Genomic DNA, 13,259 nt, shown 5'->3' with positions numbered 1-13,259 from the left:
ACTGTGAACAACCAAAATCTTTTGAAACATTGCGTGATGATTTAGCCTTTAAGGGTTTGATAATCCTCTCCTTTGTTTCAATTGACTTCTCTCGTGTTGGAGCCATGATTCATGTCAGTCCACATGGTGCAACATCTCTCCAAGGTGTGATCACTCCTTTTTAGATGCAGACTAACGAGCAGATCTTATTTGATGCAGATGTTAGTTTTGGGAATGAAAATTTACAGGGTGATTCCATTATTTTTACCTAATAATTGGCTAGCACATTATGTTTTCATGATTTTTCTTAGTGTTTCTTAAAGCCAGAAAGTTGACATTTTAAATAACTTTAGTTTTGTGCCATGTCTGTGATCTGCTTTTTTTAAATAAAAGTAAACAACTGACATCCTCAGAGCCAGGTGAGTCTATAATTTTTGCCAGGGGTTGTAGATGCTGTTTAAGTTTTAATTTAGGTCCTGAATTGATTAAGCTGGAGTTTGACTACTACTGGAAAAGCCAGTTATAGAGCACCAATTCAACACTTTGGACATTTCTACAATAACGGAAATTGCAATGATATATTTTCAATAAGCTCACCTTGTAAAGGCAGCAAAATAAAATGAAATAATCAGCACACAATTTTGAATTTAACATGTCTGCATGTGGTAGTCTACCATATAATCCATACTGGGAACCAAATCAATTTTAAATGTAGAAAATATGATAACGTAATCTGTCATGAGATTTTTGCGATTCATCTCAAAGAAGAATAATGTAGGAGCAGAGACCCCAATTCTTGTTGTAATTTTATAAACCAGGGAATTTATCAGATTTTAAGTGCTGCAAAAAGAACAATTTTCTTAATTATGAACTCTGAATAACTCCACAAACACTATTAATTGACAGTTTTCCATCTACACTGTGCAGTCATGAAATTTACAATTAGTGCTTTAATAAGAGATGGAGGGGCAGGGATAGACAGAGCTCATACATACGGAGAACTACATTTCAATAGGTTTGCTTGTCTTCTTGATAAAATGGCGAGTGTAAACAATCAGCACTTTAAAGTGACACATCACTGGAATCAGGGTGTCTGTCTCTACATCATGCTGCTCTCAGATAAGGTAGCAGAAACCTGGAGGCAGATTCTGACTCTGCAGCTGTTACTAATCATCCTCAGAAACCGTCTCTTTATTTTAATACAGTATAAATCTAATCCAAATAATTTTTTTGTTTGAACTGCAGAACACTCCAGTTGACTTACCACTGTATCCTTTTATTGCTTTACACTTCATATAATAAATGGCCATGTTATTTGAATTTACAAAATTAATAAGCACATCAGCAAAGATGCGCGTCCATTGCTTGTTCCCAGTGACTTAATTTTTCTACTATTCGCATATTGACATATTTGTAAGGTAAAATGTGTATCTAAATTGGCTAGAGGTGTGAGAGAAGATTTCAAAACTTTTATTTAGATTTTAAACTTTTTTCTGCACTTTAGCTAATAGAAACTACAATTTAGCACTCAAAAATACAGTATAAGCAACATGGTAATATGCTGCAGGAAAAAAAAAAGAAGTCAGATTTTTTTTTTCAGGTAACCAGCACAGTTGATACATATAACAATAGATCAAAAGATTGTTAAGATTAAGATAAATACACTTGTGTGTATATACTTGCATATATGCATGCACAAGTATATTTGTCTTAATCTTCAAAATTTTATCTGTATAAATTCAATTTTTCTATATTTTGAATGAACAGTCTCAAAATCATAAAATTGTTTTTTTTGTTTGCTTTTTTTGGTTTACAGAAAAAAAATATATATATGTTTCTCCCCTTTGCACAACTAACCAGTAAATCCTCCCCCAAAGTTCTATGATTAAGAAAAATTATATATCCATGTTTCACTTCAGTGAAGTCATATATTATCATTTTGTATTTAGCTCATTCTCCAATTCCATTAGCTTGCGAGAGGCTTTTACTTTGTTTGAAACATCTTGGCCCTGGGAAAAGAGACGCTGGCGTTCTTTAAAAGTCAAGCTCTCTGGAGCTCCGCCGATATTAGTGAGATCACCTTCCTGGCTGTAGGGAGGAAAGGGAATTTAGAATAAAGGAAGAGTACGAAAGTGAAAATGTGAGAACAAATACATATACGTTTACCTGTTTAACCTTTTGTCTCTTAAATCCTTGTACATTTCAGTGTTTCCAACTATCACCATTGTTGATCCAGAGTAGGAATTTGACCCTGGTAAAAAAATTGTTTCAATGAACATTTATTTTATACAGTTTTATCTACAAAAGATTTTTTACTATGTATAGTATTTCGCACTTTCTTGTAGTTTCTATTTAAAATAGAAACCATGATACTGATTACAACGAAGCCTAAGAATTCTGTAAACATGTTACATGTACCACAGCTTCATTTGTACATTTTTATCTCTTGCAACAATAGGGAAAATATATGAGCAGAAACGGAAATGTAGGAGGCTAATTATAGAAAAAAAAATCACAATAAGTACATACATTTGTTTGTGGTTTTTAACAACTCAAAAAACAATGTGCTGCTGTTTTTGGTTCTGAAGTAACAAAAATATAAAACTAAACAACCTGATCTTAAATTGTGAAACCATGACAAATATGAACAAAGCCTAATTCAGACCTCAGAAACGGCAACTGTCAAAGTAAAAGTATACTTGTATAAGTTTCAAAAAACAAAAAGAAACTTGAGGGTCATCTAAATATGGGTTACAATAATAAATTACTGTAGTTTCGGAGAAAATTGTGATCATTTCAGTTTTGCGCAAAATGGCTTTAAAATGCATTTGGTGAATGGTTGCGTATATCTTGCGAGAGCAAAGTAGCAAAACAAAACTGAAATATCTCAGTAGTCCAAATCTAGATTATTACACAACATGAATCCACATTAGCCAAACTTTAGATCGAGCAGTGAGATCACTAAGGTTGACACTTCATGGCATGATTTACTGCCATTGTCCACACAGAACAAAATTGCTGAAGCTCTGTGAAAAAAAGACCATAGAACTCTATGGATAGGAGCAGAGGAGAACAAAGAAAATATTTTATTTTCAAACTAATATTTAGGTTTTACTTGCATTCTGGAAACCACTAAAAAGGTTTAGATCTTTATCAAATCTGATTTGTCACTTAGCATAGTATAATTTTGGAATACAGCTATGTGCAGGGTCTACGGCTCTGTCAGAGAAACAGACATATTACCTGCACTGCTGTATACAAAAAAAAAAAAAAAATACAACAAATAAAAATATTCAAAAATTGATGCTTTTTCATCATACTGACACACACAAAAAATGTAATAAAAAGTGATCAAAAAATCATATGTAATGATGGGCAGAGTCGCAGATAACTGGGACTAGCAGACAAAATCAGATTTTAAAAAAAAAATCCGGTTCCGGCCTGGGATGGATTCAGGGTATCTAGCCGGATGCCGGTCCCCATATAATTCTATGGAGACCAGTATCCGGTGATTAAAAATGGTGGTAGAAGGGATACAGGGATAGGAGCAAGCGCTCTATACTTACCGTGTCAGTGGCACGGCTGTTACTGCTCCCCCAGCCGCTCACTCACTTCCGGCGTCGCGCATTAGCCATTATTCATATGCACTGCTTTCCCTGCCCATCAGCGTTTGTGATAGGGTGAGGGCTTGTCTGACTGCAACCAAAGTGACAGCCTGTCTGACTGCTTGCAATCACAGACCTTGTTTGCGGATCTATCATGATATAAAAATAAAATATTTGGTGTAGGGTCCTCCTTTAGAATGATACCCTGCACAGATAAAGAATACACCTATAGGCTGCAGCCCCCATTCATGTGCTTAATCTTGGATGTGTATCAAAATAAGATGAATTGCATGCAGCTTTTTTTATTTAAAAAAAATAATTAGAAAAAAAAGAGCGATGTGTGCTTCCCCCCAATTTTGATACCCAGCCATGATAAAGCCCAACAGCTGGGAGCTGGTATTCTCAGGCTGTGTAGACTCATGCTTATTGGGCCCCCCAGCCTAAAAATAGCAGCCTGCAGCTGCCCAGGATTGTCGTATCCATTAGATACGACAATCCCAGCACTTTACCCAGCTCTTGGTACAGCCATGGTACAGTGGCAATTGGGGATTTAAAGGGTTAATGTCAGCTCACAGCTGACACGAAGCCCTAGATTAGTAATGGGAGGCATCTATGAGATGCTCCCATTTACTAATTTATTAGTGAAAGTAAATAAACACTGAAAAAATCCTTTACTTGCAATAAATGCCAAAAAAAACCCTCTTTCACCACTTTGTTAACCCCCCAAACACTCCTAAAGATCTGACGTAATCCACATGAGGTCCCACACTGATTCAGATCTGCTACATCTTAAATTACAGTGTGCGATCATGGAACACGTCCGCACGATGTAACTGCAGGCAGAGAATGAGCCGTGATCAGCGGTGATGTCACTCAGGTTAGTTGTGGTCACAGTTAGAGGTACCCATGGTCTTCCACGTGTGGCTGCAGATAAAATGGTCTCAGGTAGGGACAGGTGAAGGACCGTGGGAACCTCCAGCAGTGACAGCAACTAATCTGAGTGATCCATGATCGCGCACTGTAATTTCGGATGTAACAGAGCTAAATTGTTGTGTGACCTCTTGTGGATTACGTCGGACTTTCAGGAGTGTTTAGGGGGTTAATAAAGTGGTGAAAGAGGGTGTTTTTTTGTCTTTTATTCCAAATACAGGATTGTTTTTGGTGTTTGTTTACTTTCACTTATAGAATAGTGAGGGGGTATCTCAGATGCCTCCCATTACTAATCTAGGGATTAGTGTCAGCTGTAAACTGACATTACCCTATATTACCTCGATTACTACTGCACCAGGACAATCAGGATCAAACATGTAAAGTGCTGGGATTATCACATCTAATGGACAATTGCATCTAAAGCACTAATATAACAATTTTGGGTTGCTGCAGGCTGCTATTTTTAGGCTGGAGTGGCTCAATAAGCACAGGTCTTCTTAGCCTGAGAATACCAGCCCACAGCTGTCGGGCTTTATCTTGGCTGGGTATCAAAATTTGGGGAGGACCGCACGCCATTTTTTAAAATTATTCATTTAAATTTAAAATACAAAAAAAAGCATGCGGTTTCTCCTATTTTGATGCACAGCCAAGATAAGTGCATAGCTGGGGGCTGCAGACTGTAGCTGTATTCCTTATCTCTGTTGGGTATCATAATATGGGGGGACCCTACGCCATTTTTATTTACAAGGTGGCCATAAAAAACCTAAAGTGTTTGAAGCCGTGTGCAGACTGACCCAGTAGACAGAATTGGCTGAAAATTTGTATGTATGCTATGCTATCCGTGCTAGGCATGGGAAAACAGAAGACATCTTAAAAAAATGTATACCAAAATTCTCCACCAGGTGAAAAAGTGGAGCTGTACAGTGAGTGAGTCTCGCAACTCGGTCTGCAAGATGCCTGTGTCTTTGCCAGATTGTGCGCTGTTAGTGCGGTTGTTTCATGAGAATGCCAGGAATGCTACAGCTACACGGAGAGCCTTTCACCATTTGAAAGACCTTCACAAACGTAGCGGCCCACTGGCTGTCAATTTGCTGAGACAGATTATGACACGTTTTGAGGCAAGAGGGTTACTGAGTGTTCAGCCGGGGCATGGGTGACGACCAGTAAGCAGAGGTAGTGGAGGACATTGCCACTGCCATTGTGGTAGAGGGCACTTACAACCCTGCCGGGAACAGCAGTACACGCAGTGTTTCCAGTCAATTGGGGCTCCCGTACAGCACAGTGTGGAAACTTCTTTGAAAGGTCAGAGAGGTTCTGCTGCATTCGCCAAAGGTAACCGTTTGGTATGGCTTCACCTTATAATTCATCTTCGGACTGTTCTTTTACAAAGAAATGAGGCCAACTGGGGTTGCTACCTGTTCCGTGACAGCAGTGAGATACCAGACAATGCTGGAAATAGTGGTCGTTCTGCAACTCAAACAGCAGCCGTGTCTTCAGACGACCACCTTCATGCATAACAGAGCACCTCCTCACATCGCAAATTGTGTGAAGAACATTCTGCGTGCACATTTCCCCGATGACAGGATTTTGAACTGCTCTCTCCCCAACGCATGGCCACGCGTTTGCTCGATCTCAATTCTTGTAATTTCTGGTTGTGGGGACACTTAAAAGAGCGTTTTTATCAGGGAAATATCAACACCCTGGCTGACCTCAAAGATAGCATCATTTTGGAAGTGCACGGCATCCCACCAGACATGTTACATGCAAGGGTTTAGCATGTTCTGCATAGGATGAACATGATCACCATGCATGTTGGAGGCCATATTGAACAGTTATGCTAGTCTGTGGAACAATTGTGACATTTCCAATTATCGGCACACGGTTTTTGGGCCACTGGCTCACTGTAAAGCGCCACTTTTTCACCTGGTGCGTAGTTTGGTATAAATTTTTTTTAAAGATGCCTTCAGTTTCCCCATGCCTTGAATAGAATACATAACAATTTTTAGCCAATTCTGTCCACTGGGTCAGTCTGCATATGGCTTATAATACCTTAGGTTATTTTATGGCCACCTTGTATATTTACTGTACGATAGCCCCGGAGATTGAGTCTGTGATTGGAAGCGTCAGACACACTGTCACTCAGGGTGGTGGCGTGTCTGACTGCAACCAATCACAGACACTGATGGATAGGAAAAGCAATGCATATGCATGAAGACTAATACGCGGCCCCGGAAGGGAATGGGAGGCCGAGGGAGCAGTTTCAGACACGCCGGAGTCTCGGTAAGTATAGCGGCATTTACTTTATTATTTTTTTCTTTATTTTTCTTTAATTTTTTGTATTACTCCAGTGCCGGATCAATACCAGGAATTCCCTGAGAATTGAAACCACGTGGATCCGGACTTTTACAGTCTGGGTCCGCCCATCACTAGTTATATGTAAAAAAAGAAAGATAGTATGAATGAAAATGCCAAACCAACCAGCAAAATAACAATCCCTAATTTGGCTCATTCGGAAATTTAATTTAAAGAGGTTGTCCACTACATTTACATTGATGGCCTAGCCTTAGGGCGGCTTTGCACACTACGACATCGCAGGTGCGATGTCGGTGGGGTCAAATCGAAAGTGACGCACATCCGGCGTCAATTGCGACGTCGTAGTGTGTAAAACCTTTTTGATACGATGAACGAGCGCAAAAGCGTCGTTATCGTATCATCGGTGTATTCTCCGACATTTCCATAATGCCGGTGCAGAGACAGGTACGATGTTGTTCCTCGTTCCTGCGGCAGCATACATCGCTGTGTGTAAAGCCGCAGGAGCGAGGAACATCTCCTACCTGCGACCCGCCTGCAATAAGGAATAGAGAGAAAAGAAGTGCCAAAAAACTGAGGGATCACCATATACATAATTAATCAAAAATATTTTATTGTATATCAAGGAACATAAAAAGCACATTTGTGTCACACAACACCAAATGGTATCACAACAACCATAGACAAATTTTAAAAACATTTAAAAACAAACAAAAAGGAAACCATGTGATTCCCTATATAAAGTGGACCAAGATTGTAACCAAGCTAGCTGGTATAATGAACAGATCAGAAGTTAGTTAAATTTTCAAAGCACATGGTGTTGCAGCATAGCAAAAAATGTGCTGTAGCACTTCACAAATAATTATACATATTGAGAAAATGAGTGCAAAAAAGTAACTTTTTTGCCCTTGAGAAAGTCACCAAGTGTGGCGACACGCGTCGGGTGGGTAAGGTGATTCCCTGGACCTTCAAACAGCTTTGTGCTTTACATTATCCTGCTTTAACCCTTTTGAACTTTGGTGCATAGACACACGAGTCAAGTCAAAATCTGTCTCCTTGAGGAGGAATTTTTTTTTTTTTTTGCACTCATTTTCTCAGCCCAGGGCTGGGGATTATCAGGCTGCAGCTCTGGGAATTGTGGTGCTCAGGTTTAACCTGGGGTTATGCTAGTTGAGATATTGGGATTTCTATAATTTTTCTGCACAAGGCTGCTTTGTCTAAGTATCAAGGTATATTATGACTGCATTACAAGCTGTTGCTGGGTTCAATATGTATAATTATTTGTGAAGTGCTACAGCACATTTTTTGCTATGCTGCAACACCATGTGCTTTGAAAATTTAACTAACTTCTGATCTGTTCATTATACCAGCTAGCTTGGTTAGAATCTTGGTCCACTTTATATAGGGAATCACATGGTTTCCTTTTTGTATGTTTTTAAATGTTTTTAAAATTTGTCTAAGGTTGTTGTGATACCATTTGGTGTTGTGTGACACAAATGTGATTTTTATGTTCCTTGATATACAATAAAATATTTTTGATTAATTATGTATATGGTGATCCCTCAGTTTTTTGGCACTTCTTTTCTCTCTATTAATTATTAGCTTTCAGTGCCAGGGGTGATCCCAGGATTTGGTGCCCTCCTACTTCTTGAGTAAACCGCCTGCAATAAGGAAGGAAGGAGGTTGGCGGGATGTTTACATCCTGCTCATCTCTGCCGCTATTGGCCGCCTGCCGTGTGACGTCGCTATGACGCCGCACGACCCGCCCCCTTAGGAAGGAGGCGGGTCGTCGGGCAGAGCGACGGTCGCAGGGCAGGTGAGTGCATGTGAAGCTGGCGTAGCGATAATTTTCGCTACGCCAGCTATCACAAGATATCGTACCTGCGACGGGGGCGGGGACTATCGCACTCGACATCGCAGCATCGGCTTGCGATGTCGTAATGTGCAAAGCCCGCCTTAGGATAGGTCATCAATATCTTATAGGCCGGTGTCCGACAATCCACCCCCCCAATCAGCTGTTCTCGGTCCCGACGGCGGCAGCAGGCAGTCGGAAATGCTCAGTTCTGGAGCAGCTCCGTCTTCTAATAGTGTCCGAGGCTGGGCACTGCACATCCACATTCTATTCTAATCAATAGGAGGCAGATGTGCAGTGGAGTACCTGGCTCCGGCCACTATCAGAAGACAGAGCAGCTCCCGTTCTGAGCATTTCCGGCTACCTGCTGGACACCGCTGGGACCGAGAAGAGTTGATCAGCGGGATTACGGGGTGTCGGACCCCGGCAGATAAGACATTGATAGGTTTCCTGATCATCAATGTACTGTAAATGTAGTAGAAAATCCCTTTAAAATGAAATTTCCGAATAAGCCAAATTACCGTAAGTATTCTAAGGATAGGCCATCAATGTAAAAGTAGTGGACAACAAATACATTGAGACTAGAACAAATACATTTTTGTAAAATGCAGTTTTTAGTAAACATAGCAAAACAATATATTATATATAAAGAATAAATTAGTCTCATCACTTTTACCGCATGGTGAACCACGCAAAAAAAAAATATAAAAACAATAAATGAATTGCTGGGTTTTGCTCACTTTGCGTATTGAAAAATCTGAATAAAAAGGTGATAAAAAACATATTATGCGACTGCAGTGCGGTGCTTGCAGAGACAGACAGCGGAGGAGATGGGGAGAAAGTGTTCCCTCCATCTTTTCCGCTCCTGTAATGCGATCTCAAGATCGCATCACAGTCGCATGACCCTGGGCTGACACCGCAGCAGAGGGTCATTAGCATATCGCTTCCGATGCTCCCGCTTCAGATATGGTACGCAAGTGGAAAAGAACCCTACTCTGTATACTCGGCAAGCGCCATGTACTGGCGAGATGCTCGGGCACATGCTTGGCTCCCCGTCTCTGCATGTTGGGGCTCTTTACAGAGTCCGCCTACATGCAGGGATTGGCAGCCAAACACTAATGCCACAGCCGTGAATAGCGGCATCGGGAATCAGGTGATCGGAGATCACCGTTGCTATAGTAACCCGCTCGTTAGGTTACTATGGAAATGGTGGCGGCGAAGACGTCATCGCTTACCAACCCGCTGCAGCCTCTGCTTGATTACACAGCACTGTGCTGTCTGATATAGCAGAACTGCATCTGTTGAAGAAGACAAAAGACCAGGATCGTGGAGGGGTGAGAGGAAGTAATAAAAATTGAGTCCCTAAATGTGTCTGTGTATTTATTTCTAATAAAGTATTATTCTCTGTGTGGTGTCTTTTTTTTTAACCCTTTATTGGAGATTTTTAATGGCTGGGTCAAACTTGGACTGACATTAAGAATCTCAGGCTTAATTCTAGCTGGTAAAACAAAGCTGGTATTAACCCCTTATTACCCAGCATGCTACCCGGCTCCAGGGCCGCTGGTAGAGTTGGATACAGCGCCAGAATATGGCACTTCTATGAAAGCGACATTTTCTGGGGCGGCTTTGGACTGCAATTCGCAGTGCGGTGGGGACAGAAAGCATGGGCCACCCTGCGCTGCGGATTCCAATCCCCAGCTGCCTAGTTGTACCTGGCTGGACAGAAAAATTGGGTGAAGCCCACGTCTTTTTTTTATTTTTTTTAATTACTTCATGAAATTCATGAAATAATTACAAAAAGGGCTTCCCTATATTTTTTGTTCTCTGCCAAGTACAAATAGGTAGCTGGGGGCTGTGGGTAGCGCGTATCTGCCTCCTGTACCTGGCCAGCATAGAAATATATGGCGAAGCCTACATCACTTATTGGCCATAAACACAAGACTTTCCTGGATTTTCCATTGCCAGTGAAGGTAACACCAAGCAGTGGGGGATAGCAGCCAGTAAATGCTTGGATTACCCTTAGCTAGCAATAGAAAATGCAGCGGGAACCCACACATATTTTTTTTAAAAATGTTTATTTAAATAACTAAAAAAAAATGGGCTTCCCTGTATTTTGATTGCTTGACATCACAGTACTGTAAAAATAAATAAATCATTAAAAAAAATGACGTAGCGCAGATAAAGCAGATGGCTGCCACCCCAATCTGCCTGATTTACCTTGGTTGTCGATCAAAATACAGGGAAGCCCATTAATTTGTTTTAATTAAAATAATTAAAAAAAAAAAATGTGTGGGCTACCACTGTATTTTGACCGCCAATCAGGTAAAGCCAGGCAGCTGGGGGCTGGGACTCTTGGCAGCCCGTAGTCGCCCCTGGAAATGGCGCATTGTTTCTTAGCGCCATTTCCAGGCGCTTTACCCGGCTCGTCCAGCGGACGTGATGGCGGTGGCTCGCTGGGTAATAAAAGGGTTAATACTAGCTTTGTATTCTCCGATGGTACCAAGCCCAAAATTCATGGTGTCATGCCAAATTGGACATGGCCACCATAAATTTCTATGAAACAGTAAAAAAAAAAAGTTTTTTTTTTATTAGAAATAAAACCAAAAAAATCATTTAGAGACTCCATCTTTATTATAAAAAATTCTTAGTCTGACGTAATCCACTGGGACAGCATCGTCAACTCTGCTTCATCACTGTGCACAGACACAGTCTATACACAATGAGAAGCACAGAGAGCCATGCCTTCTCTGCTACATCACTATGCACATACCATGTCTATACAGTCCCTGAGAGAAGTTCTGTCGCTCATCCATGTTATGTAAATAAAAGCTTATAACTTGACTTTAAATTCATACATTGGTTTTATAAATTACTCTTTTGACAGCTGAAACCCTCCCAAATTTGGTTTAGGTTATGAAAATAAAGTTGCTGCAAAGCTGAAATATTGGTCACTTAATGAACATAGAAAGGTCAGATTTTGGTAAGACAAAAGTTTTGTCGCCCACAGAAAGTAATGTGAAATTAAAACAAATAATTAACTTCTAGTACAAAGATATGCTGCATAACATTGGTGAATGAAGTTGTGGTGCTATTAGAGCCATATTGAAAATTTTGTGTGACTTCCATGAGCTTGAAGGACTGCATCCATGCGGTTCAACAATGATTCATTCAATTTATTGATGAAGTCATCAGGAATAGCAAAAAATGCAGTCTTACATGCCTCCCAGAGTTCATCTAGATTCTTTGGTTTTGTCTTCCAAGATTTCTCTTTCATCCTACCCCAAACATGCTCAATGATGTTCATGTCAGATGGCTGGGCTGGCCAGTCCTTGAGCACCTTGATCTTCTTTGCCAGGAGGAACTTTGTTGTAGAGATGGATGAATGAGATGGAGCACCATCCTGCTGCAGAATTTGACCCTTTTATGATTGGGAATGTAAGAGGTAGCTAATACTTCTTGAAATTTTAGGCTATTGATATTGCCTTCCACCTTGCAAATATTTCGAACAGCCCCATACTAAATGTAATCCCAGACCATGATCTTTCCACCATCAAACTTAACTGTTTTCTGGATCCATATGGGCTCCAGTAGGTCTCCTGCAGTATTTGCAGTGGCTGTGGTGTAATTCAACTGAAGATTCATCAGAGAAATCCACATACTGCCACTTTTCCAGCGACCATCTGTTTAGCAGGCTGTGGGACTTGGCAAATGCCACACGTTTTTTTAATTGCCTTTTGTTTAGTGCTGGCTTCTGGGCACTGATTTGACCATGGAGGCCATTTCGAGACAGAATCCTACAAATTGTTCTAGTTAACACATGGACTTGAGGTGATCAGGCTTTTTGGAGCTCTGCTGCAGTGGAAGAGGGGCAGGCTTTGAATTTTCTAACCAACAAATGTTCCTCCTGAGCAGTTGTCTTGCGGGTCTGCCGGACCTGGGCTTCTCAAAAACATCTCCAGTCTATTCAAATATTTTTTTAATTCTTTGTACTTGATGCTGTGACACATTAAAGGTGCCAGCGACCTCTGCAGTGGATATGGTCCTCAGCCTCTTGATAATCAAGGCTTTGGTCGCAGGGTGGATTTTTGACATGTTATCAGAGGTCAAGTTGCAGTTCAACTGTAGGTCTGGGGTGCTGGGTTTCTTTTTTCACTAATTAAGTGATCATTTAGTGAGCACAGGTGAGGATATAAACTAGGACTGGGTGCATTATATGACAAGGCAACAAAACTTTTGTCTTGCCAAAATCTGACCTTTCTGTGATCATTAAATGATAAATATTTGCAACAACTTTATTTTCATAACCTAAACCAAATTTGGGAGGGTTTCAGCTTTCAAAAGAGTAATTTATGAAACCAATGGATGAATTTAAAGTCAGGTTATATGCTTTTATTTACATAACATGGATAAGCGACAGAACTTCTGTCAGGGACTGTATATCTATATATATACAGTAGAGACCAAACGTTTAGACACACCTCATTCAAGGAGTTTTTTTTATTTTCATGACTCTAAAAATTGTAGATTCACGTTGAAGACATCAAAACTATGAATGAAAACATGTGGAATGAAATACTTAACAA

At 40.4% G+C, this 13,259-nt stretch overlaps 1 protein-coding gene across 7 annotated transcripts in view; it reads right to left on the bottom strand.

Annotated features, from left to right (window-relative positions):
- Nucleotides 1–369: 369 nt before the first annotated feature.
- Nucleotides 370–13,259, bottom strand: part of AFDN (afadin, adherens junction formation factor) — a 1,370,646-nt gene continuing 1,357,756 nt past the window's right edge. For all 7 annotated transcript variants that reach the window (XM_075339717.1, XM_075339721.1, XM_075339720.1 and 4 more), the window contains exons 32-33: nt 2,146–2,230; nt 370–2,067 (exon numbers count right to left, since the gene is read on the bottom strand). In XM_075339717.1, the coding sequence (XP_075195832.1) occupies nt 1,914–2,067; nt 2,146–2,230 (239 nt within the window). In that variant the 3' untranslated portion in view covers nt 370–1,913. The remainder of the gene's footprint in view (nt 2,068–2,145; nt 2,231–13,259) is intronic.

Source organism: Anomaloglossus baeobatrachus, chromosome 3, assembly GCF_048569485.1.
Source record: "Anomaloglossus baeobatrachus isolate aAnoBae1 chromosome 3, aAnoBae1.hap1, whole genome shotgun sequence".
Taxonomy (NCBI): domain Eukaryota; kingdom Metazoa; phylum Chordata; class Amphibia; order Anura; family Aromobatidae; genus Anomaloglossus; species Anomaloglossus baeobatrachus.
Note: the sequence above shows the minus strand (reverse complement) of the source record. Positions and strands in the feature narration are given on the sequence as shown.